Below are 25,893 nucleotides of genomic sequence, written 5' to 3'. Positions count from 1 at the left end.
CCCCACACGCTGTTCCTGCCACTAGACGCACCCTCCCCTCCCACTGCCCGCCCCTTTTCCCTCCCTTGGGGAAACCCTGATTGCTTCTGGCCTCTCCGCTGTGGTCCAGCCTGCAGGGCCCAGGGTGCCTTTTCTGCAGTTCTCAGCACTCTGTGGCCTCACGTGTGGGGTGAGGGCAGAGAGCGGCAGAGGGCTCCTCAGTGCCAGGCCTTGCGCCAAGCACTGTCTGAAGAAGGGACTCTTAGAATTCCTATTTGCCAGACAAGGAAACTGAGGCTCAGAGAAGTGAAGTCGCCCCCACCCCACCTGCCACACAACAGGTGAGCAGCAGAGCCCCCCTCGGAAATCCACAGCTGCTGCTCCAGCATGGCCCCTGGTGGCTGCCCTGCAGGGAAGGGGGTCCAGGCTTTGCTCCCCCGCTGCCCGTCAGCCCCAGGCCCTGGAGCCCTGGGCAGCCATGCTAGGGGCCCACACCGACCCTTGTCAACACTGGCTCTGTGAAGGGTTTAATTAATTTCCTGTTTCAAGGGGGGGCAGATAATGAGTTTTAAGCAACACATGATACCACAAGGAGGTCGGTCACACAGCAGGGAGGATGTCAAAATAAATTAAGCTAGGGATCAGAAGCAGCCTGCAGGACGGGTAGGGGAGGAGCCGGGGCAACACAAGGGACAACTGGATGCCACCCTGAGGTGTCGGGGGCAGGCTGCTGTGGGGGGCTGGGCTGGCTCCGGCCTGGGGGATGGGCTCAGGTGTTCCCTGTCTGAGGGGAGCAGAGGGTGGGACTCAGCTGGTCCCCTCTGGGCTCAGCCAGACTCTCTGAAACAGCATCTCTAACAAGCCACGCCCTCTGAGACCCCAGGACACACGGGTTCTGCCTGGACACTGTCCTGAGGGGTTAGTGACCCACCCCTTCGTGCAGCTGCCCAGGTGTGGCCTATTTACCAGCCTGGTGCAGACAGGAATTATTATCTGAACATTTCCGAAGGAAGAGAGTAGGGTTCAGGAAGCTCCCACTTCCCCGGCCGCCTCCTTCCTTCTCCCTCCCACTTCCTCCCGCTCCAGCACTGGCGGTACAACTGTGGACAGCACACAGGACAGGCACTCAGAGTCCAGCCAGGGGAGCAGCCAGGATTAGTGAGTGGGCCGTGGGCACCCCAGGGCAAGCATGTCTCAGCCCCGCGGCCTCAGGCCTGGGCACTGGGGGGCAGCTGTCATCTTAGCAGGTGGTTAGGAAGGCTGCAGATAGGAGGTGCCACCTGAGCAAAGCCCCTAAGGAGGGGAGGGGAGGGAGGGAGCCAAGTGGATGGCGTGGGGAGAAGCTCCGGCCAGAGCCAGTGAGCCCCAGCACTTAGTCTTCGGAGGGAGCCCAAGAGTCAGGGCTGGACGGGTTTTTGGTGACGCTGCACCCAGAGGGGAAGGTGAGACCCCTGGCACTCGCCCTCCTGCCTGGGCCCAGCAATGTGCCTGAGTCTCTCGCAGCTGAGACCGAGGTGTGTTTAGGCCCAGCTAAACCTAGGGAGGGCCCTGTCTGCAACCTCTCTCGGCCGGGGGCTCCAGGGAGGAGGCCGGTGGCCTTGAGCTGCAGCCCACAAGGCCAGGCCATCTGGTCAGGGAGGCAGACATTGGCCCGTGGGAAGGGGCTGTGGCCTTGGGTGCCCAGGCCTAGGCAGGAAGGCTTCGCGTGGCTGCTTCTGGGCAGTGGTCCTGCAGCCACAGCAGAGGGACCCTGGGCCCGCTGGCCACCCACCAGACAGGCAGAGAAATGGGATCTCGCAGGGTTCAGCCTCAGGCGCAAGACCAGAGCCCACCATGGCACATTTCAGGTGACACAGACAGGACCAACAGCCTCCAGGTCCTGTGCCCCCACGGCGGTGCTTAGAGGGATCCCAGTGACGCGGACCTGGCCCATCCCTGGTGGCCCTCTCTGTGGGACCCCGGACGTACGGATTCTTCTGCCTGTGTGAGTGTGGCCTTCTACACCCTCTCCCTGGGAGGCTGGGTTCTCTGAGCCATCTGTGGCCCCTGCTGCTACTGCTAAGTCGCTTCAGTCGTGTCCGACTCTTGTGACCCCATAGACGGCAGCCCACCAGGCTCCCCCGTCCCTGGGATTCTCTAGGCAAGAACACTGGAATGGGTTGCCATTTCCTTCTCCAGTGCATGAAAGTGAAAAGTCAAAGTGAAGTTGCTCAGTCGTGTCCAACATAGACTGCAGCCCACCAGGCTCCTCCGTCCATGGGATTTTCCAGGCAAGAGTACTGGAGTGGGGTGCCATTGCCTTCTCCCCTTGCCTTGGCCCCTAGGCAAGCCCATCCTAAGGACGTTCTCCAGCCATTCCCGGTGGATGTGCCCTCTGGCCGCCCAGGCAAGCCTCCCCCTTCATGGGGTCTGGGGACAGGGCCCGAGGATGGGGCCTGCCGCCTGCTCCACTGCCGGCTCTTTCCCTCCTGCAGCCCCATCCCCCGTGCCCGGGCAGACCCCCGCGTGCTCCCCGGCCTGTCCCCGCCACCTGCCCCTCCTCACCTGGTCCCAGGCACCATCTTCTCTCCGGCCCCGTGTCTGGACTGGTGGGGCCAAGGGGTCACTGGGGTCAGGCTTCGGGACCTGGTGGCGTGCAGCTGTCAGGTACAGCCTTCACCTTGCTGCTGACCCTCAGGCTCCCCTGCTCCTTGCCCCCTGCCTGGCAGCTCTGGGGGGCACTCTGGCTTCCTAGAGGGGGCAAGCCAGGCCCTTGGGGCCCAGGCAGAAGGGCCTGTGGGCCTGTGGGGGCCAGGCTCTGCCTCCTCGGGTCCTCAGGGAGCCGTGGCCCCTGAACAGGGTCTGTGCCCACCAAATCCTCTCCCACGCCGTCCGGCCCGCTCTCACAGCCCACATGGAGCCCTTCAGGACGCCCACCCTGGACCCCTCGCTCAGGCCGGTTCCCACAGATGTGCCCAGAATCAGTCAGATGTGTGGTTGTGTGTGTGGGTGCTTGTGTGTGGTTGTGTGTATGTATGTTGTTGTGTGTGTGGCTGTCTATGGTTGTATGTGTGGTGTGTGTGTCTGTGGCTGTGTGTGTGGGTAGTTGTGTATGGTTGTGTGTGGTTGTGGGTGTGTGGTTGTATGTGTGGCTGTCTGTGGTTGTTTGTGTGGTTGTGTGTGTGGCTGTCTGGTTGTATGTGTGGTTGTGTGTGTGGCTGTCTGTGGTTGTATGTGTGGTTGTCTGCATGGGTGTCTGTGGATCTATGTGTGTGGTTGTGTGTGGGTGGTTGTATGCGTGGCTGTCTGTGGTTGTGTGAGGCCTGGGAACAGTGCACCCGTGTGTGCTGTGAGCATGTCTCAGCCTGTCGGTGAGGACGAGGGTGCCCCGCGTACCTGTGACGTGTGCATGTGTACCTGAGCTGCCCCGGCCTCGCCGAGCTGGCGAATGCTGCCACCTGCTGGCCAGGCTGCCACTGTCCACACACTGGGGCTCGCAGCCCCGCCGTGGGCTCAGGACCCAGGAGGGCAGGTTCACTCATGTCCCGCCCCGAAGACTAGAGCTGAGGGGTCCCCGATGTCATGCGCCTCTGCACCCATGGGCACCTGACCGTGCAGAGCGCCAGGTTCACCCCTCCCCCACCAATCACAGCCTGTGGCAGGGCCTGGACGCCCCATCGTGCTTCCAGGGACGAGGAGGCAACCTGCTGGGCAGGGGGCATCAATGAGAGGGACTGAGGCTGAGGGCAAGGACCTGGGCAGGGTGTCCCTGGTGGATGGAAGTGCAGGGCCAGGGCCTGGTGGGACGAGGGGAGTGGTGGGGTGGGTGGGGCTGTGGCAAGGTGGTCCCTGCACCATGTGCAGAACCTGTCTCCCTGTGGATGGCGCGGCTCCCCCTCCCACTGTCCAGCAGGTGTGGTTGGGGGCCTGCTCTGAGAGATGCACCCCCACTCTGCCCCCACCAAGCCCAGGCAGCTGTCAGGGGCTGGACAGGGATCTGCTGCCCTCCAAGTACTTGTCCCTGACACAGGGGTCTCTGGAGGCATCTTCAGGACTCAGGGTCCCTAGGGGTCAGAGCCTATAGTGGGGGAAGGTCTCTGGGTCTGGTGCCCCCTGCTGTCTCTGTTGCCCTCTGGTTCCCTAACCCAGAGGGGCCTGCAGCGCTGAGGCATTATCTTCGCTGGGTTAACAGCTCTGGGACCTGGTGGGACCGCTGCATTGCCAGTAGGCTCTGCAGGGCCACGTGACCCTGGGGCAGGACGAGGGTGGCAGCTTGGCGGGGCAGCAGGGTAGGGCTGGCGGGAGGACAGAGGCCACGGCAGAGGCACCCTGTGACAACAGTGGGCATATATTTGACAGCACGGATTGCTACGGTTTTTACAGTACAACCTCAGAGCCCTCCCCCCCCCCCCCGGGTTTATTCATCAGCACTAAAGAGGCACTCTGAGTGGCACACACACCTTTTACAAAAAAAGGCAGTTTGGGCTTGATTTGGTCTCTTTCGGAATATCAAAATTAGAACTTTTGACATACACACTGTACCTAAGGTTAAAATGAAGAAACAGAACAAAACAAACCACAAACCTCAGAGACACCTAAGGACAGAAGGTAGCCTCTCCCCACCTCCTGCCCCTGTGAAGACACGATTCTGTAGAAAGGACATGTGTGCCGGCCCCTGGGTCGGGTCAGTGCGTGAGCCGGCCTTGAGGGTCCCATCTGGCTGCTCCGACCAACCATGGGGCTGGGGCTGCACGCAGGCGGCTGGGAGCCAGTCAGGGCTTCTTGGGCTGCTGGTGCCTCAGGCAGCCTGCATGACCCCTAGCACCTCTTGGTCCGACCCCATCCCCCAGGTAAAACAAATCAAGGAAGCCTATATTCACATTACATGAAAATAGCACCAGAAACTTCAGAGTAAAATTGCTCATACTTGCAGCAGAGAGCTCCGTGTAGGAGGCAGGCTCTAGAGAGGGCAACTACGGAGGCTGGGGTGGAGGTGGTGGGGGTGGAGACAGAGGACCAGGGGTCAAGGTGCACTAGAGACCAGCTTTTCTGTCAGCAGCACAGACAGTGGCCGGCACAACCCTGTGGTCAGAGGCCTGTTGTGCTCTGTAGGGCTGGGCAGCTCAGAGATGGCTCTTTGGCCCCCATCTGATTTCTAGGGTCGCTTTGGAATTCCAGCAACAGCAGCAACGACACTATGATGGAGGCTGCCACCATCTGACTGGTGGCTGCCTCAACTTAACTCTTGTTAGATGACAAGGGTTGGGGGGCCCTGTGGAAACCTTCAAAGCGAGGGGTTCTGTGGCATACTGGGCCTTAACTGTGGGGCACATGGGGCTGAGGGGATGAGCCACTCTCTCCTTAACTTCTTGGTACTGGATAAATAGCTGCATGGCCTCAAAGAGGCTGCAGCTGGCCCAGCCCTCACCCTCACCTACCAGCTAGAAAGGGATTGCTGTCCACCCCGGGCTCTGCTCAAGGCATCAGAGTTGCAGCTCTAACATTAAAGTCAGAGCATTTTCACGGTACATCAGATGAATTAAGATGTGGCCACCAGGCAACTCTCAGACGACTGGAGCTCCTCCAAAAAGAACAGGGTCCCCCATTTGCGAGTTCATCCCCAATCCCACACCCAGGCACTTGCTGGCTCCTATAAATTACTCAGAAGAGTCCTTTTTCAAAGGGATCTTGAAACTGGTTAGTCTCTGACCGAACAGCTGGCTGAGGAGGTGGCTCTGGGACTCAGCTGTGCGGCAGGCCCGGGAGTTAGGGGGTTCCGCACTGTGGAGAGGCCCACCCTTCCTGGGGGCCCTGTGTAGAGGTCTTGTCTGGGGGAGGGCCTTGCTCAGCCCCTCCTTTCTGCATCTGAGGTCCCCGTGGGCATGGCTGGGCTCCCGCTTCTGTACCTCTGAGGGCTGAGGGAGCATCGAGCTGTTCTGGCTACTGGGCCTGGGCTTGGGCTTGGGCTTGGCGGGGATCACACGGCTGGGAGTTGCCTGCTTCCGGGGGGCCCGAGGGGGTTTTTCGGGGGCCAAGGGGCCTCTGCCCAGGCTCCCCACACCTTCGCTCCTGGCTGGCTCCGGGGCCCGGCCTTTTCTCTTCTTCTCACTGCTGTCTGTGTCCTCCCTGGGGCCCAGGCTCCCTCGCAGCCCCTGGCCACCAGCTTCCCTTGGCCCCTTGGGGTAGCCTTTGGCTAGGGCTCGAGGGAGGGCCTTGTCTGGGGCGGGGCCCTGGCCTGGGCAGTCGGGCTTGGCTGGGGTGGTGGCTGTCTCGCTTTGGAGCTGCCCACTGGCTGGCTGGGGCTGGCTGCCGCCCACTGCCTTGGTGCCCTGCCGGGGACCTCCAGCACCCTGGGAGCCTGGCTTGGCTTTGAGGGCGGTGGGCTTCAGCCTCTCCTCAGTGCCACGGGGGGGTTCTCTGGGCACGGGGCTGGCTACCGCCTTCTTCAGTTGTCCTGGGATCTTGGGTGCTTTGTTGGGGGTGGATGAGCTTGACCTGTCCTTTGATAAACTCCCGCAGCCCCTAGGCTTGGGGGCACTGCCTCTGTGGGAGGGGCCCCCTGTTGCCCCTGCAGGCACCAAGAGACACGTGGATAGCTGCTTTTCCTTCCAGAGCAGAGAGGGGGCTTCTAGGTGATGGTCAGGGGCACATTTTCCAGGTGCACTTGGGGTCCTGTGTTTCCCTGAGAATGGGCCAGCTGCCCTCTTTTCTACCTCTTGGTCTGCGGTCCCCAGCCGGGGCAGAGAGCCTCCCAGCGGGAAAGCCTGCTGGAGGAGGTGCTCAGGGCTGCCTGGGGAGGCCTCATCCTCAGAGCTCTCCAGGGCCTGGTCCGGCTTGTGGCCATCTTTGTCACCAGCCGAGGCCGCTGGGAAAGGAGACAAGGATGGGGGCAGGAGCTCCTGGAGGCCTAGAGGGTCTATGGGCCTCTCTGGGGTGCCGGGCTGCCCGGTGGTGGTGCTGGGAGCTGCCTCTGGGCAGGGCTGGAGCAGGGCTGGGAGGGACCCCTCACTCGGGGTGGGGCTGCTGCTCTGGGACAGAGGCCCTTCCGCGCTGGACCTGGCGGGGCTGCTGGGAGCGGCCACCCTGCGCCGTTTGCTAGGCAGCGTGCCCTCTCGGGCCGAAGCCTTCCGTCCGGGGGCGCCGGGCCTCCTCACGCCGCGAAATGTGAAGGGCTGCTGCCCCTTCCTCCGGTGTTTGTCCATGTGCCGGTCGAACTGCTCCTTTTTGGCGAAGGTGTAGTTGCAGGAGCTGCAGACGAAGGACCGCTTGCTGATGTGCGTGACGTTGGCGCAGAGCTCGCAGGCGTACAGCGGCGTGTGCGCCAGCTCCAGCTCCCCGCTCAGCCCGTGCTCGCCGCCCAAGTGCGCGCGCAGCTCCTGGTGCTCCGAGTAGACGCGCGGGCACTGCGGGCACAGGTACACGCGCTGTGGGCTGTGCACCGCCAGGTGGCGCTGCAGCTTGAAGGGCTTGGGGAACCGCTTCCCGCAGTGGTGGCAGTCGCGGGCCGGGTCCTTGCAATCCTGGTGCACCGGGACGGCCGGGAGCTGGGGCTCGCCGTGGGGACGGGCTTCGGGGGACGCGCCGCCAGCCGGGGCGGGGCGCGAGCAGGCGGACGGGCTGCCCTGCGCCGAGTCGCCGACCGCGTCGCAGCCGCGGCTGCAGGCCTGGGGCCTCGGCCGCTCCCTCGGGAACGCCTTCCCGGCTCCCGCGTCCGGCCCCGACGCCTCTGCGCAGCCCCCGCCTGCCTTGCTGGCGACGGAGCGCTTGCCCCGGCGGGATCTGGACGCCTGCCCCGCGATGCCGCTCAGGAAGTGTGTGACCACGCCGCCGCCCTCCCAGCATGCGGGCAGGTCCCCCAGCGACCGCCGTGCCTGCCCCTTGCGGGCGAAGCGCACGGCGTGTTCCCGCAGGTGCTCGTTGTACATCCAGACGTCGGCCACCTCCCGCAAGCACATGCCGCAGGCCCACAGCCCCGCCTTGCTCTGCACGTGCTTCTCCAGCAGGTGCTCCCGGAGCAGCTCTCGGGAGCCGAACCTGCGCTCCACGCACATGTAGCAGGTGGGGGGCGGGGAGGGACTGTGGGCCAGCTTGTGCAGGTCCAGCTCGCCCAGGCCGTGGAAGCGCTGGAAGCACACCCTGCACTTGTAGGGCGCTCTCCTGGCCTTGGCACGCTGGCCTTCTCCTGCGGCCCTTCTTGCTCCGTCCGCTTCCTCTGTCCTGCTCCGTGGGCCCTGGGAACCGGCCGTGGCCTTGCCATCCAAGAAGCTGGTGCTGGGGAGACCCACAGGGTCTTCACAGGGTCCCAGGAAGCATGGGTCCTGTATCTCCAGTTTGGTGCCCAGCGTCTCCAGGTCCGCAGCACTCCTGGGCACCCCGCAGTCATAGTGTTCTCGCTCCAGGTTGGGAGGCTCAGGGCTCGCATCTCCTAGAGAAGAGGTGACCTCGTCCGCGGGGGCCTGAAGCTCCAGGCCTCGCCAAGCTGCCGGGACCATGTGTAGCTTGGGGATGTTTTCCAATGGGTGGTCCTCGGCGCAGCAGGGGTTCGTCTCCAGGTGGGGCTCTAGGGCCCACAGGCTGGGGCCTGGGGCCCAAGGGTCAATGCCCGGAACCTTGCTGTTGAGGAAGCCCTCCAGGAGGAAGGACTCAGGCAGATCGGTGGCCTCATCACCCCATGGGTCCTCGTGGGACAGGCAGAGCGAGCCAGAGTCGCTGAGGTCTGTGGGCAGGCGGGCAGAGGGCAGAGTGACACTGCCCCCTACCTGGCCATTGGGCTCCACCCGGGGTGGGGGCTTCGACTTTTTACAGCGCTTCCCATAGACACGGGGGTTCTTCTTCCGAGCCAAGCGGTCTCCCAGGGGGAAGAGCTGGGAGAAAGAGGCCTCATCATCCAACAAGCTCAGAGGGTCCCCGTGCTCCGGGCTGGGAGGTTTAGGAGCCGTGCCCTCCTGTTCTGGGACCCCCTCTGCTGGGCTGTGCGGGGGGGCCTGGGCGCAAGGACTGCTGATGGCGCCACCTGCTTCAGAACCACGAGTCTCAGGGGGGCCCCGGGGGCCCCGGGGGGGCCCGTGCTCCTCCCAGACACTGTGCCCTGATCTGTTGTCAGCCTCTCTGCTGTTCCCTGCAGGCTTAGGCCCAGTCACCCTCAGTGGCTCTTCACAGATGACAGATGTCCTGGTCTCTCTGGGCCCCCCACACCCTCTCGCCAGAGCTGCCTTCTGCTCCCCTGGCCCTTCCCCTGGAGGCGCTCCCTCCGCCATCCTTGGACAGGCCACCCAGTCCCCAGGTGGCTTCTGTGCAGGTGTCTCCTCCGGGTCCGTGGCTGCAGGAGGCAACTCCGTGGCCTTGGTCTCTTGCTCTGTCTTGGGTGAGAGACGGCAGCAGTTGGTAGCGGAGGTGGATGGACTCCAGCAGCTTCTGTCTGGAGTCACATCAGCAGGGACCTGGGGATTGCTCTCCTCCCGGAACCTTCTCGCTCTGGGCTTCCTCACTTTCTTGTTAGATTTCCCCTCTGACTCGCTGGGGAAATCTGTGGGTGGTCTGCCGCGCCTCTGGCTCGCACCTTTCTCTGCCTGTTTGGGTCGGAGCTCTTCCCTCCCCAGCCGGTCCTGTTTCCTAGGCTCTGTAGGCCTCACGTCCACCCCTTGCCTGATTGTATCTGGGGTGTGTGGCTCCCAGCTTGGGGGACAGCCTGGAGCTCCCAGAAGGCTGAGCCCCTTGGATATCTCGGGACCCAGGGCATCCTCAGGAGCTGTAGAGCCACAAACAGGGGGCGGCTCCCCAGCCTGGCTGGGGTCTCCCACCAAGTGCCCAGGTTCCTCCTTCCCCAGTGCTCCGCGACTCTCCTTCCCGGGGCGCTGGCACGTCTGGGGAGCAGGTGAAGGCGCTGGGCTTGGCTGGGATGCAGCACCCTTGTGCAGCCCATGCTTCCTGGCTCGGTGGCGGCTCAGGCCCGGCCCGGAGCGGAAGGAAGCTGAGCAGACCTCGCAGGTCACCGGCCGCCCGCTGGGGGCTCCACCCCTCCAGTGGCCATTCTCAGTGAACACCGGCTTCTTTTTAAAGCCACGCGGCTTCTGTCTGAGGTTCTGGGGACTGAGGGCATTTGCCTGGGGTCTCTGGTGGAGGGCACTTTGGGGGAAGTGGGCTCTGGAGTCACTGGTTGTGCTGCCTGGGCAGAGCTCTGTGGGAGGACAGGTCACTGGTACACCCCTGGCGCCGGCCTCGCATGCCTTGGTAATTGCAGGGGGCCTGGCCCCAGGCGTCTCCAGGCTCTCCTGTCCTTGGAAGCTGGCCAGAGCCTTGCCTTTTTGGCAAGTGTGGGGATCTGGCCACATGGCCCCACGTGTGGAAGGGTCAGTGGGCACAGTGGTGACACCCTGGCCTTCCCTGTTGCCTAGGGGTTCGGAGGAGGAGCCTGTGGGCACCCCATCTGGGTGGGTGATGGGCAGAACTCCCCTGGGGTCTGGCCACTCAGCCCTGGGACCTCTGAGTGTCCCCACGCCATCTGTGGTGGGGACGCTGGGCAGGGCAGCAGCCTTGACAGTCATTCCCGGGGTGCTGACTGTCATTGGGTGGGGAGGGGTGGCACGGGCAGGGGAGTCCCCTGGCCTTTCTTTTCTGGAAGCTTCTAGGGTTTTTGACACATGACCTCCAGGGCGGGCCCCTCCGTGGGCGGCACTGACGACACTGACGAAGCTGGGCTCCGTGGGAGGGTCTTCCAGGGGGCTGCCGTCCCCTAGGAGAGGGTGGTGAGCTGGGCTTTCCTTGAGGCCACGGCGGCCCGTCTTCAAAGAGGGGGACACTGCCAGGGGTGCCGCAGTGCCTGTGGGTGCTGGGCTGCGCTCGGCCCCTTCTGGAGGTGTCCAGGTGGGAGAAGAGGCTGACAGAAGCTGAGAGCTGGCAGCCCCACCGTGGGGTGGAGATGCTGGGAGCAGTTCCCGGAGCTCCCCTGAAGGTGCCGTGGGAGGGCCTTCCTGGTGTAGGGGCTTGAGGCCACCGGGATCAGAGGGGGCTGCAGAGGTGGACAAGCGGGTGTGGCTGGCCAGGTTCCTGGTGGGCGGCTCTGGGCTTTCCCCAGCGAACAGCAGATGCTTCCTAAGGCCTGGGCCAGCTGCCACCACCTCCAGAGTCCAGTCCCTGGGCCTGTCTGGGGTGTGGGCCGCCACTAAGGCTGGGACTGCAGAGTCTGCCTCAGAGGAGGTGGGGCTTGGGGTGGCCTGTGCCTCGTTGCAAAGGCCCATGGCCACTCTGCTTCCCTGGAGCTGTGCCCCCAGCTGGTCTGCAGCCCCGACCAGCCCGGCCGGTGTGGTTTCAGAGTCGGTGCTGGCTGTGGTGCAGCTGTCCGGTCTCCCTGGCCTCCCTCGGGCACCTGGCTTCAGGTGGCCAGCTTTGGCTTGGCCCCTGGGCTTCCTGGCCTGGCCATGTGTGCCTGCATGTCCATCTTCGTCTGGCTCCAGCTGACGTCCGGCCACAGTGGTCATCTGCACATCTCCCAGGGAGCCCAGGGCAGGGCTGTGGGCCATTGTCTCTCGTTCCTTGCCATCGCCTCCCAGATCTGTGGGGTTGCTGTGCAGAGGGCTCTGGCCATCAGCAGTGGGGGTCACCCTTGAGCTCCGGGCATCATCTCCCCTCTCAGCTGCTCTGGCCACCAGGAGCTGTAGCTGATGAAGTGGGCTGGAGGCTGGGTTCTGGAGTCTCCTGCCCAGGCTGGGGTTGGGTGTGGAGGCACAACTTGGAGAGACTCCCACTGGCACAAACTCCTCCTTGCCCTCAGGGCCAGGCCCAGCCGCAACAGGGGGCAGAAGCTCTGTTCCTCCTGGCTCACCTGTGCTGCTCACAGAGTGTCCCCTGGGGGCACTGCTATGAATGGCGGCAGATGGTGGGGTGGCACCCAGAGGCAGAAGCTCGGCACCCTGAAATGCCAAGCCAGGCGCTAGATGGGCAGTGGGGCTGCTGAATGCCTCCAGCTTCAGAGGATCTTGACAGGGCCCAGGTGCCTTGCAGGGTCCCAGGGAAAGCCCCCCTCTCGGTGGGCGGGGAAGGAGCAGCGGGAGGCCTTGGCCATGTTGTGTTCCAGGGGCCCCATGACCCTTAGGAAGCGAAGGTTCCAGGCTTGGGCTGCACTTTGCTAAACTCCCCACATCTGACACGGGGTCCGGTATGCAGACTTCCTGGTGGGCCCTTCGGCCCCCTTCGGCCCTGGGGAGACTTGTCTTTGGGACTCTGGCTTTCTGCACTGATTGGAAACTGAGGCTGACCCCCATGGGGCTGGAAGGACCCCCAGGAACCACGTCCTTGTGGGTGCTGGGGGCCAAGGGTGAGGGCCACTCCTCCTGGGGGCTTGCCAGGGCGTCCCCCGTGGTGTCTGCCCCCTCCCCGTGTGGACGTGGCTCCTGGGGGGCAGTGGTGCTGGCCCTGCACGGCTCTCCTGGGGCCCTCTGCGGGCCTCTGCCCTGCAGCTGACTCTCCAGTTCCGTGACCAGCCGTTTGATCTCCAGCTCCTCCTCGGACAGGTCGCTGGTACTGGCGGTGCTACACTCGACAGCCCTGGTGGGCAGAGTGCTGAGGCTGGCAGCCACGGGCCCTTGAGTGGGACGCTGCTGACTGAAAGTCTTTTCCGCTGAGAGGCTGGGAAAAAGGTCTGGATGGCCAGGCGGCACCGGGGACACTTCCTCCAGCAGGGACCAGCCCCTTTCAGGCAGAAACGAGGGGTACGGTGGGTCCAGCTGGGGTTTCCTCAGGGGAAGAGCAGCAGACGCACGCAGCACAGGGGTGTCCCCGTGCCCAGAGGGGCTGCCATAGGTCGGCGGGTCGAAGCTGTCCCTGGGCAGCCCCAAGGGGAGGGGCGTGGGCTCCAAGGCCAGTGCCGATTGGCCTCTGCCTGGGTCTGTGATGCCTGTGTAGGGTGGGCTCCTGGGCGGCTTTGGCTCTGGGGAACTGGCATCGTGGTCATCCTGGTGGAGGTGTGCCCTAATGGCCAGTGGGCTGTCTAGGGCTGAGGACCGGGAGCCCAGGTCTTCATGGAAACAGCCAGCCAGGTCTTTGGGTCCAAGGAACAGCTCACTGCGGGGCCTACTGTAGGGCTGAGGCCCCTTTCTGGCAGTTGGAGCCTCCATGGGGTCTCCAAGACCAGGGGTCTTCACAAAGAGAGTGCTGGGGTCCAAGTGGACCATATGGACAGCGTTAGCAACAGGCACCAGTGATTCTCCGGATGGAGAGGCAGGCGGGTCCTCTCTGTCCTGGGAGGCGACTGGCTCCGAGCACCGACGTGCACCCAATGTGGGTGAGCTTGCGAGGGGCAGCACTGTGTCCTCCCCGTGGAGCTGTGGTCGCTCTGGGGCTGAGGGGCAGGGGCCGCCTCCCCTGCAGGGAACTGGGGAGGAGCCTGGAGCCTCCTTGTGAAGTTCCGTGGCATCAGGGGGAAGGTCGTCAGCGATTTCAGGGGTCTCAGTGTCTTGAGGGAAGCCTGGAGGTGGATGGCTCTCCGCTAGGATCTCGGTGCCGGTGAGATCCTGCAGGAGATGCTGGGGGCCTTTCTCCTCTGGGTCCACTTCAGCCTTCGGGCTGTGCAATGGGCCCTGGGCCCCGGGACTCTGGCTGGGGCCTGGCCCAGGCCTGCCCGGCTCCTCGGGGCCCGGGTAGCCCCTGGACCTCGAAGCCTCCTGCTTCACCACCTTCCTGGGTTTCTGCTGCTGCCCATCCTCTCTGGGGCCTGGGGTCAAGTCCACTTCCTTCCTCTTCTCACCCCGGCGCCATCGCCGGCCGCTGGGGCGGGGCCGGCCTCTGAAGCGGGAGCCGGGGGGCCGTGGTCCGTCCTCCTCCTCAGACTCGGAGGCGGCGGTGCAGTCGCAGTGCTGGGGCCCGCTGTCTGTGGCGCCGGGGGCTGGGCCCAGGCCCCGCCCGCCAGCCCGGTTCTTCTGCTGCACGATCTTGTGGATGAGCTCCTTGCTCCAGGTGCCGCCTCGCGCCCGCCTCCGCCTGCAGTCCTGGCCGGGGGACAGCCGGAGGCGCCGGGAGCTCCTGGTCTCCACCAGCGGGGCCCGGCCCCCGGGGTCTGTGTGGCTTTTGGGGGCCTGAGTTCTGAGAGCCCGTGGGCGGGCCTCAGCCCGGCCTTTCCTCCGTGGCCTCAGGCGGGCGGCCCTGGAGCCCCTGCCAGGCCTCTTGGTGGTGTTAACCGTGTCCAGCTCTTTCCGGAACAACTTGAACCGCTTTCCTCTCCTCTGCTGGCCAGCTAGGCTGGCCTCATCTGTCTCTGCAGGAGCTGGGCCCAGGGAGCGGGTTTTGGGCCTGGGGCCGGCCGGGCTGCCTCCATCCCCGGGCTGGCGGGGCTGGGTCTCCAGCGGGACATCCACTGCTGGGGGCAGGGCTGGGGCTGGGGCTTTGTTCTCTGGTGTCGCCCCCAGCCTGGCCTTGGGGGGCGGCCCGGCAGCGGGGCCCTTGGGGCCGGAAGGTTCCTCGTCGGTGAAGACGTCAATGAAGCTGCTGTCGATCTCGGGGCTGTCGGACTGGTCCTCCAGGCCGTTGAGCGCCTCTGTGATGAGGCTGTCCAGCTTGGCAGCGTCCTCCAGGTCCAGGTCCCCTGTGGGGAGTGGGAAGGGGGTGGCGGTGGGGCCGGGCAGGAAGCTCGTCCGCAGGGGATCGTCTCTGCCATCGGGCCGGAGGTCTCCGCCCAGCAGGAAGGGAGCTGTCCTGGTGTGGCTGAGCGGGCTCGGGGTCCTGCCGGCTGGCACTCTGGGGGGCGCGGGGAGCCCCGGGGGCTGCTGGTGGCTGTCCTGGGCCCTGGCTGGCAGCAGGCCACAGAACTGCCGGTGGCCCAGGAAGGCGGCCAGGCTGCTGTAGTTCCGGTCACACTGCCTGCAGGTGAGCAGCACGTCCAGCTGGTCCAGGTTGGCGCTGCTGAGGGGGAAGTGGTGGGCGGAGTACGGGGGCGGCCCCTGGGGGAAGCCCTCCAGGCCCGCACTGCCTGCCTGGAGCCCCGAGCTGGGGAATGGGGTCTCCTCCAGCCCCTCTGTGGGGAAAGGGAAGGTCTTGGCTGGCTCTGGCTGATAGTGGATGGGGAGGCTGTGCGAGGGCTCGGGGGACGGGAAGGGGCTGCCAGCCTCCTGTGGGTGAGGGGCTGGGTGGAAGAAGGCAGAGGGCACGAGCGGCCCAGGCACCTGGCTCTCGTCTGAGCTGGGGTTGGCTGGGCTGCTGGACAGTGGGGAGAGTGACGAGCAGGTGCTGCTGGCAGTGTGGGTGGCTGGCGAGGGCAGGGGGGACTCACTGGGGGAGGCTCCCACCACCCTGGGCAGGGGCAGGCCAGGGGGTCCCCGGGTTGAGGCCTGGGGCTGGGCTGCCCCAAAGAACAGGGGCTGGGCTCCTGGGTCCTTCAGCCCATTGTAGGCAAACAGGCCAGGGGAGCCACTGCCGTGCTGGCCCGGGCTGTTTCTCAGGACGGCCAGCTTCTCACCCGGCCCGGGTGTCTTGCCCACAGCACCCAGGGCTCCCTGGCTGCCCCCCTGCCACTCGGGGGCCCCTGGGGGAAAGGGCAGCCGGTTCAGCATCTCCATTTGGTGGGGGCCGGGCCCGGCGGCCGGGAGCACCTGGGGCCAGGGCAGCGGGGGGCTCTGGGGAAGGCTGAGCCGCTGGCCTGGGCTGGGCTGGGCTTCGAAGAATGTGGTGGCTGGGGGACCCAGGGGAGGTGGAGGGTAAGGGGCTGGGGCGGGGTCCCACAGCGGGGGCAGTCTGGCAGTGGGGGGCCCTGAGGCGGCCAGCTCTGTGTCCCGAGGCCCTGGGCTGGTGCCCACCCCGCTGGCGCCAGGGCTTCCATAGGCCTGCCCGGGCAACTGCCTCTGGGACAGGGAGTTTGGGGGCCCCCTGGGGCTCCCCAGCCCTTCGTGGGCCGAAGGAGGTCTCTCAGGGAGCACTTTGGTCATGTTCTCGTGCAAACCATCCCGGAAGGTGGCTGCGCTCTCCGAGAAGGGCTTGGAGGCTGGGGGAGCAGTACTAGGGGGAGGGGGCACACCGCCAAGGTCGCTGGGGGCCTCGAGGCTGCCGGGTCGGCTGGAGTAGCAGGGTGGGGGCGGGGGGGCCGGGCGGGCAGGCAGGGGGTAGGCTGGGCCCGTGCCCACCGCCTCCGGCCACGCCCCCCGAGGCTGGTGGAAGGCAAGCACCAGCGCCCGTTCGGGGTACTTGGGCCCAGCCATGTCCTCTGGGAAGGGTCTCCGGCTGGCCCCGTGCAGCTCCGGGAAGGGGTACTGAAAGGCCGCGGCCCCAGGGCTACCGCCTTCGGAAAAGGGCTCCGGCTCAGTGGGGGGGACCCCAAAACTAGCACCTGGGAAGCTGTTCTCAGCTGGGGGAGGCCAGGCATCGGCCCCACTGGCCTGGAATTCCAGGTAGGAGGCCGGCCGACAGGGGCTAGTGCCCCTGCTCTGGGGGGCCCTGAGGGGTGGGGGCCCGGGGGTGGCACTCGGTGAGGTATAGTTGGTGGAGGTAAAGCTGGAGGGGGTCTCCTGGAAGCACTTCTGGAAGCTGAGCTCCTCTGGGGCAGGGGAGGCCTCGGTCCTGGGATGGCCAGGCCTGAGACCGGCTCTGGTCCCTTGGCTTGGGGGCGCTTCTGCGTCTAGGGACCGGAGGGCCTCGGGCTGCAGGCTCTCAGGGGTCTTCCCATCCAGGGTGGGTTTGGGCCTTGTGCTGGCGATGCTCAGACTGTAGAGCTGCTGGGGGCTGCCGGCCACCCTGCCTGCCCGCCGGACATGAGCCTGCATGAGGTTGCTTCCCGCTGGGGTTTGGGGGCTACTGCCCTTGCTGGGGACGCTGCTCAGGGCCTGCACTCTGGGGAGAGGGGCCTCGGCCACCCCTTTCCCAGCCTGCTGCGCCTGGGTCTTGGGGTCGTCCATGGCCTGGGCCCTGCTGCCCATGGCCTTGGTGGTCCTGTTGGCCAGGGCACTGATCTCTCCGGGGGGCCGCAGGGGGCCCCCCGTGCCACTGGCTGCTGGGCAGGGCTGCAGGTCTCCAGTCATGGTTGGGGGTGGCGCTCCGAGGGGCTGCTCCCCAGGCATGGCCCCTCCGTCCTGGGCGCTAGGAGGATGCTGTGGTCCGAGGAGGGCCGCAGAAAGCGGGCTGGGCGGCCATCCTGGCCCCTCGAGGAGCCCTGGAGAAGCCTGCTTGCATGGTCCTGACTGGAGCCTGCAAGGAAAGGACAGAGTGAGTGGGGGACAGTGAGCTCTGTGGCTCTCCTGGTGGTGTGGCAGGCTGGAGCAGAAGTGGTGGGCACACAGCCTTCCCTTTTAGTGGTGGTGGCTTGGCTCTGATGGTCCCTCAGGAGGTGAGGGAAAATGAGCTCCTGCTAGACTGAGGAGAGGGCTTAGTTGGTGGGGGTGGGCTGGAGGTGGGGAGGAAGAAGGAAAAGAGAGCGAATGCTGCTGGGGGCTAGAGGTGTGCGAAGACCCTGGCCACCCCCGAGCAGCCCTGCTGGGCGCCAGCCAGGCCCTGAGCAGGAAGGCCCCATGTGGCACGTGGCTCCCAGACCTGCAGAGGCCCCACGGTGGGGGTAACAGGCACCAGATGCCATGGCGGACAGCCCAGGAAGGACAGAGGGCGCATCTGGACGAGGCTCCCACCTGCTGGCCCTGCAGCGGACACCCAGCCTCTGGAAGGTGATGGCTCCTTTTCCTGGGCCCTGAGTTGACCTGCTGTTTGGGGCAAACGTGTCTGCCATGTGCTCGTGACCCTCACGCGAAGCTCAGTGTGAGGTACCAAGAGACACTTGGTAATTATGAGTTTAATCCACAGGCCTCTGGAGAAAAGCCCCACCCCCAACACTGAGCTTCTGGAGTGCAGGGAGATGCTGTGTGAGGGGAGCCCCAGGCCCCCTTCTTGTCTCTGTGACCCCATGACCCCACTCCCACCCCAGCGGCTCTGGGTGTCTCATTCTCAGAGGAAGCCTGGGGCTGGCTGGCTGCCTCATTTATTTCCTTGGCTTTCTTGGGGCAGTCCAGGGAGGTCAGCCACCAGCTCTGAGGTTAGGGCAGGGACTCCTCGACTCAGGGGGTATGGTCCAGGTGCTGGACAGCAGAGGGCATCATGTCGCCCACTCTGCCCCTTCCCCAGCCAGGCCAGTCCTGCCTACTGAGGAAGACCTCCCTCCGAGGTGGAGGCCTCCCCCCTGCTCTGGGCTGCATTGCCCCAGGTGAGTCCTCAGCTCCCCTTCCAAGGGCTCCAAGGGCTGAGAGCCCATGGGGGCAGGGCTCCTGGGTGCCGTGTGCTGAACAGATAATGATGGCAGAACAGAGCCCTGAGCTCCTGTGGGCCCTGCTGTGGGCCAGGGCACGGAGTGCTGCCCATCACTCCTCTCATCCTCTCACTGGCTCGAGAGATCAGAGCGTTATCATCACCCCTGATTTATGGGTGAGATGCACTGCCCGAGTGAGCGAGCGAGATGGAAGGAGGTGGGGCAGTGGGGCAGGTGGGGGCTGGGCCGGGCAGCTCCGGTATCCACGCTGGCCATCCCCTCTACATACCTGGGAGTCGGCCGTCAGCTGGGTTGCTGCGCAGCTTCCTTGTGGGTGGGGATTTCTTGGCTGCAAAGAAAATGGGGAGTATGTCAGCATCGCTCTAGTGCTTGGCTGGGGACTGAGAGCCCCAGGGGAAGCTGGCGAGGGAGCATGGAGACTGCAGAGCCCCTGGAAAGCCACTGAGGGCAGGGCCGTGGGAAGCTGGGTGAGCTCGGGGACCCCCAACCTTGGTGGGGCAGGGGCGGGGCTGGGCTGCAGGGCTAGGGTCAGCTGATGGCCTTCGCACTGGGTTAAGAGTGATTTTACGTTTCTTATCGTGGTATTTCATGTGCATAGATCTCACGTTCCTGTGGTTTGAAAGTCTGAAGTGAGAGGTCTTCACAATGCCCCCATCTCCACCCCAAGCCCACAGATGCTCTTTCCCTGCCTTGCTGGGTCAGCATAGGAAGCAGCTTCTTGTGTTTCTTTCCAGAGTTTCTTGATGCAAATACCAGCAAATGTAAATAAATATTTCCATCTCTCCTCTTTCTTCAACAAGAGATAGTCCACTGCACGCACTGTGCCTCACTTTTTGCATTTAACAGTAAACCTTGGTGGTACCTCCAGAGCACCCCATAGAGCAACTCCTGGTTGATATCTGTCTATCCACCTTTCCACCAACACATGGCTACAGAACATTCTGTGGAATAGCTACGCCTACACCCAGACCCTTCTGGGCGGACGGATGCTGGGTTGCCCTCTCTGGGCCTTTATAAGTAGTAGAGCAATGAACACGTGTAAGGAGACCAGGAGAACAAACCCAAAGAAAAACAGCTCGGTCAAGGGCAAATGCACTTGTGATCTAAAGACACTGTCAGGTAACCACTGTTGTGGTTTCAACATTTGGCCACAAATGCTTTGATCCTTCACCCTCCAAAAGGTGGAGCCCAAGTCCCTCCCCTTCAACAGGGGCTGGATGTGGCGACTGGCGGCCGATGAAAAGAATACCTGCCCAAATTCCGGACCCACAGAAACCCTTAGATTTCAAGCTGCTGTCTGTCATACAGCATTAGGGAACTACTAGGACAACTCTTGGTGGTTGTGCCGACGTGCATCCCCCTCAATGAGATGTGGAGAACCCTGAGATATGGAGGTTTCTGGGATCACAGGGTGGAAAGCGTGCCCTTGCCTGGAGTGGGGCAGGCCAAGTCCTGGGGAGGGCCTACAGGAGGCAGCTTCCCATTCACTCACTCACTCATTGATTCCTTCAGCCACTCATTGATTCCTTCAGCCACTCATTCATTCATTCAGCCACTCATTCATTTATTCAGTCACTCATTCATTTATTCAGTCACTCATTCATTCATTCAGTCACTCATTCATTCAGTTATTCATTCAGTCAGCCACCCATTCATTCATTCATTCACTCATTCATTCATTCAGTTACTCATTCATTCAGTCAGTCATTCATTCACTCTCATTCATTCATTCACTCATTCATTCAGTCAGTCACTCACTCATTCATTTATTCATTCATTCACTCACTCCTCCATTCAGCCACTCACTCCTTCATTCAGCCACTCACTCCTTCATTCAGCCACTCACTCCTTCATTCATTCAGAGATCAGACACTAGGTCAGGCGTCTGTCACATGGTGGTGAGTGACTGACTCTGCTGTGAAACATCAACAGGAACCACAGAGGAGGAAACTGAGGCTCAGAGAGGTCATGTGACTTGTCCAAGTCTCATAGCATGCAGTGAACATGGGGCAGTGTGAGGCAGGCCTCCGGGGACTGTGCTTGCCCTGTGCAAGACCGAGTGGCTCTGCACTTCGGCCCCACCTCAGGGCCCCTCTCTTCCTGAGGTGGCCCTGCCTCCACGTGCGGACCTGTGGGCAGAGCTAATGGGCCCCACATTCTGCCTGCAGCACTCAGGGCACCCCAGACTGGCTGCCCCTTCAAGGACTTGACGGCCCATCCTGGGTGCTCAGAACAGCGGGGCAGGCAGGGGGCAGCGTATGCCCGATCTTGGGTTCCCATCCCTGCCCAGGCTCTTGGCAAAGGCCCCTGGTTCTGGCTGGTGTGGGTTTCAGCAGGCCTGGGGCCCCTTTGAAGTGGGGAGATCCAATCCCCCAGACCCTGGCCTGCCCCCGGGAACTCCAGGAGTGCAGGCGTCTCCTTTTCACTCAGAAACACCACCTGGCCCCAGCCTCTGGGTAACTCAAGCCCACGGTGGTGCTGGCTGGCTCCAGCTGGGTGTGGGTGGCAGCTCCTGGTGAGGGGTGTCCCGCTGCAAGCCTGGGCCCCTGCCCTCCGTTCCCCCCTCCCCATGGACCCCAGGCCGCAGCAGGGAGTCCAGGCTCTGCTCCTGACCCTCTGCCTTCAGCTCTCCTTTCCACCTGCCCTGTTTCAGCTGTGGGCTCTTGTCCTTGATCTTGGCCCTCCTGTCCACTCCCGCTCACTCCCCCAGACCCCCTCAGGCCTTTGTCTAAGCAGTGCCCCTGCCCAGATGCCCCCGCCTCCTCCCTCACCTTCCCGATTCCTACTCACTTCTAAAGGGAGACCATTGGCAGGGGGGTCAGCTGGGCCTGGATTTGAATCCTGGCTGTAGCACTTCTGGCTATAAAATGGGGTGATCACAGCTCTGGCCTCAAAGGCTTGTGGCTGGGAGGCTGGACAGAACCGCACACACTAAGCCCGCAGACGCTGGCTCTGAATGAAGTCACTGCTCCTCCAGGCTTCTCTCTAGCCTGCCTCTTCTGAGAAGCGCTTTCAGTTATGTGTGTGTCCACTGGTGAAGCAGGAATGATCTTGGGAGCCCTTGCTGGGGGGCTGTCCGCCAATACTGGGTGTCTAGGCAGCTCAGCACAGATGGCCCTGCTGGGTCACAGCTCTGCGCCCCAGCTCCCCTCCCCAAGCACCCCCAGGCTCCCTGGGCCCTCCAACCTCAGTTTTGAGGGGCTGGGGCTGCTGACCCCTCAGGCCGCCTGGGCTCCCATCTTCTGTGACTCGGGACCTCTGGCCGGCAGTGGACCTGGCTGAGGCCCTGTGGCCTCCTCGGTCTCCTGCTGCCGGCCTGCCCAGAGGTGGGCATGTTTAACTCCCCTGTTAGGATGTTTCTCTCCTCAGGGTGGGGCTGCACATTCTAAACAGGCAGGAACCCGGCCTCTTCTGGTTTCCACCTGCGAGGGGCAAGGCCCACTGTGAGGTGGGGCAGAGGCATCTGCCCTTTCGTCCCCTTGTCCTGTCCTGTGTCCCTGGCTCCCAGTGCCCTTGGGAAGCGGTCAGCATTGGATGAGTTGTGAGGGTAGGCTGCACGCTTGCTCTATCCTGGCCTTGGCCGGGCGGCGCCCTTGTGTGGCCTCTGCCGGCCGGGCACTGGGTGACTGGACGGGCGTGGGGAGCAGGTGTGGGCGGGGGCAGGCTGGGCAGCTGTCCCCCTCTCCTGCATCCTCTTTCCCTCCCTGAGGAGCTGGCAGCTTTAGGGATGGTGCAGAGGCAATGGCAATGACCGCAGAGGACCGTGTGGACACTGCCTTGACCTCATGGCCCCCTTTGTGGCCAGTGCTCACTCCTGTTTCAGGTGGGAACAGAGGCTTGGAGAGGGGGTCGGTCCTCATGTGGTGAGGGCAGCACGGTGTGACGCCTTTCGGGACGAAGCTTGCAGCAGCCAGTCGTGACCAGGGCAGAGGGAGGGAGCGGGGTCTGGCTGAGGGTAGCAGGCACAGGGGTCTGAGAAGCCCCTCCAAGGAGGTGACCCTCGGCCATGCGTGGCCAGGCCATGGGTAAGGGTCCTTCAGGTATGGCGTGGGGGATGGGTCCCCCAGCCAGGAGGCACAATGGGGCTGGGGTGGCAAGCAGGCTGGCGAGGGGGCAGCCAGTGGGGGTCTTACTGGCAGATCAGGGATGCCGTGGACACACACCCCCTAGGCTCCCCCCCTTTCCTAGACACCGATCAGGAGGCAAGATGTAGGTGCTGCTAGGTGGACCAGGCTGTGATGGGCAGCCAGGCTCCAGCCTGACCAGGTGTGGATGGGGAACTGAGGCTCCCAGGAGACTGGCCTGCCTAAGGCAGAGCCTGGAGGAGGACCCTGCCCCCACCCCCGCGTCCGCCTCCACCCTCTGCCACCCCCACACACAATGCTCCCCTGGGAGGCACAACCAGGCCCCTTTATAGACCCCTGCCTGCCCCGCCCAGGCCAAGTGCCCTGAGCTGCGCCTCCCTGGACACTGGCCCTGCCGCCTGGCCACCCTGTGCCTGCACCACTGCTGGCCCGTGGCTTGGACCAGCCACCCCCACTGGCCTGCTCCCCGATGGACGCCCTGCATGCCAGCTCAACCGGGCAGGGTCTCCGCTCCAGGTCATCCTTGACTAGCGAGGCTGCAAGAGCATAGCCTTGGGCACCGCCCCACGACCATCCCCTGCCAGCCTCCCCCACAGGCTGCTCTCTTGTGCCCCCTCCATGCCCAGACCAGCCCCCTTCCTGGCCAGCCCCATGATGGGTTCCGAATCCTGGGCAGCGAGCGGAGCAGGGTGGTGGGCCCAGATGAGGCGGGGTCTCGGTCGGCACAGCCCGCACTGAGGGGCTGCCGCGGCGGCTCCTTGTGACATTTATTTTACAAACATTCCCCTTTCCTTTTGCTTCAAAAGCTGCCGCTTTGCTTAAAAACTATCTGTTACCCGAGTGCTCAGATAAACCTTAGCAGGTAAAATTATATCTGAGATATGGCCCGAGGGTCTGTTTAAGAATCCTGGGCAAATTATCAGCTGCATTTATCTTAATTACTTTGGGGGAAAGTGGAGGCTGGTGTTGGATGGGACCGGGAAGCGGGGGTGCGTTCCACCTTATCGGGGTGCATATTTGAGATCCTTTAACAGGAGGCAGATAAGAGGAGCACGTGGGGAGAAAACGATGTCTTCACAATTGACAGGGAGGCGGCCACGGGGCTGCTGGGGGTTTGTGCTGAAAGGCGGGACCCATTGCCCATGGAAGCCCCAAATGCCTCCATCCCTCCTGTTCCCCTGAGACCCATATTTGGGGGGTGTGAAAAGGATCCCAACTTAGCTCTTGGCTGATTCGTCCTAGAACAAGTCCCACAGCCTGCTGACACCACACAGCCGCACTCTGGACATGACGCAGAACTAGGGCCTTAACTCTGATGGTGCTGGGAGCCCTGGAAGTCCAAGCAGGGCCTGGAAGGAGGATGGAGCAGGGGGTGCAGAACGGTTTGGGGCAGGGCGGACGCGGGAAGAGATGAGGGCTATCTGTCCACGCCTGGCTCTGCCCAAAAAGCCGCCCCCTGGCCTCAGCTGCCAGACCGCAGTGTTTCATCTGGTGCATCCCAAGGGCCCATGTGGATCCAGACGCGCTTGCTGGTGCAGCTGACCGCCTGGCTTCAGGAGAGCCGCCGGAAATCAAAGGTTCCGGGACTGGCCACCACTCCCGGGAAGGGTCACCCCCGACGCCCGTGCTAACTGGTGCTCTTTGGACACCAGCAGTTCTCCAAGGACCTCAGTGCCCAAACTGCAGGGTGGGAGGGACCACACCAGCGCACAGGCCGAGCAGGGAAGGGCCAGAGACTCGAGAGGAAGACAGGCACAAGTCTGCAGAAGTCAGGACACCGGGACCCAGGCAGGAGCCCTCAGCACTGCCCAGGGCCACGGGGGATCTCGCACCGTCATCCCTGAGCGCCTGCTTCAGTGCCCACATGTCGAGAGGGCTACACAGGCTGCCTGGACCCTCCCGCCCTGCTGCCCTCTGCTCTCATCTGCTGCCACCCTCCCTGGTACCTACTCACCCCTGCCACCCTCTGTGTTGCCACATGTCAGGCTGCTCCTGCTTAGACCCCTGCATGGGCCAGGCCCTTGGGGGTGTCCCTCCTTCCCTCCTTCTGGTCCAGCTCCAAGGCCACCTGCACCAGGAAGCCTCTGCCCCGAGGCCCATCTGTCAATCTCTCGGGGAACATGATTTCCCCCTGCCGTCTGCCTCTGCCACACCACATGCCTCCGCAAGCAGGCTGCCTGATGGGTGCACAGGCCATGCTGCTCAGGCCCCACTGTCTGCCCCTCTGCAACGCCCCCGGAGGCCAGCCTGGTGGCAGAGGGGCCGGGTCTGCCCAGCGCGTCAGCTGACCTCGCCAGGGACCTCTGGGAGCGCTCCTGCCCACCTAAGCACAGTGTCACGGAACAAGATGAAACACGCACTGGGGACCCTGGAGCCCAGCCCTCACCTGGGGCTCTGGGTCTGAGGGGCCACGAGGGGGTGTGCAGCACACAGCTGCATACGTGTGGGCCCACGGGCACCCACAGGCAGGTGAGTCCACAGACATGGGGACACACACTCTGATACGCAGATTTGCACACACGCATGCATGTATGCACACATGCACATGTTCACACCACACGCATGCCCCTACACCCCTGGGGTCGTGCAGGGCTGCCGGCCCTCTGCTGCTGGCCCGCATTTCTAGATGGGGCCTTGGGGATGTTCTGTGTGCAGCAGTCAGCAGGTGGGGAGTTGCTGGGGAGAGGCAGGGGTGGAGGTGCACAGACAGCACCCTTGGGCTCCCCATCTCTCCAAGTAGTGCCCGGGTCCAGGAACGTCTGTTGGTGGTGTTTTGGGAGCAGGTCTTACACCCTAGAATTTAACAGTGTACCAAGCTCTGCCCAGGGAACTCTGGTTGCCCCTTGCCTGGCCTTGGAGGGTTCCCCCCCGCTGCACCGGGAGGACTGCCAGGGTCCTGTCTGCAGGAGCATACTAGGGCTCAGTGGCCCTGGGAAACTCCCACCCAAGTTCCAGGCAAATGGAGCGAGCGCCGACCATCCCAGAGCCAAGAGGCAGCTCGTCCAGGTCAGGCTGGTCAGGGCAGGGAGGGCGGCAGGTCTGCAAGCACGAGAGACAGTGGCCAGGGCTCCACGGAGGCCACCTTGAAAGCAATGCTGAACAAGGCACTTTCTTCAGGGGGACCCGGGGGGAGCTTGGCCCCTGGGGGCACCTTGTGCAACGGCAGCTCAGAGAGGCGGGGAGCTTGCTCAAGGCCACACAGCAGCAGAGACTGGGAGGGCGGCAGCCCAGTGACACCCGGATCAGCTAATAACAGAAGCTTCGGGGGCCAGAGGAGGTCCAGCTCCTGGCCTCCCGGAGAAGGGAAGGGTGACATCATTCCGGATGTGTTATGGTTATGAAAAAGCCCCTGCAGATCCCAGGCCTGCCCTTGTCTGGGAGCTCCAGCTACACAGGGACCCTCCCATCCCCCAGAAAGGTAACAGTGCGAGAGAAGGAGGTGTTCCGAGGGACCTGGAGGGTGGAGTGGCTCGGACCCCAGGGTGGACCTGGCTCCTAGTACGGCTGCAGACTTGGGTCTCTCGGGCTCTGTCCAGAGCGGTCATCCTCTCTCAGAAGCTTGAACCCCTGTTGTCTGACACCACTGTCCCCCACCTAAAATCCCCAGCCTCAGTGCGCCCT

At 63.7% G+C, this 25,893-nt stretch overlaps 1 protein-coding gene across 1 annotated transcript in view; it reads right to left on the bottom strand.

Annotated features, from left to right (window-relative positions):
• ZNF469 (zinc finger protein 469) overlaps nucleotides 4,305–25,893 on the bottom strand; it is a 46,871-nt gene continuing 25,282 nt past the window's right edge. The window contains exons 2-3 of the mRNA XM_018061840.1: nucleotides 18,456–18,515; nucleotides 4,305–17,121 (exon numbers count right to left, since the gene is read on the bottom strand). Coding sequence (XP_017917329.1) covers nucleotides 5,616–16,994 — 11,379 coding nt within the window. The 5' untranslated portion in view covers nucleotides 16,995–17,121; nucleotides 18,456–18,515 and the 3' untranslated portion in view covers nucleotides 4,305–5,615. The remainder of the gene's footprint in view (nucleotides 17,122–18,455; nucleotides 18,516–25,893) is intronic.

Source organism: Capra hircus, chromosome 18 (genome assembly GCF_001704415.2).
Source record: "Capra hircus breed San Clemente chromosome 18, ASM170441v1, whole genome shotgun sequence".
NCBI classification, from domain to species: Eukaryota; Metazoa; Chordata; class Mammalia; order Artiodactyla; family Bovidae; genus Capra; species Capra hircus.
Note: the sequence above shows the minus strand (reverse complement) of the source record. Positions and strands in the feature narration are given on the sequence as shown.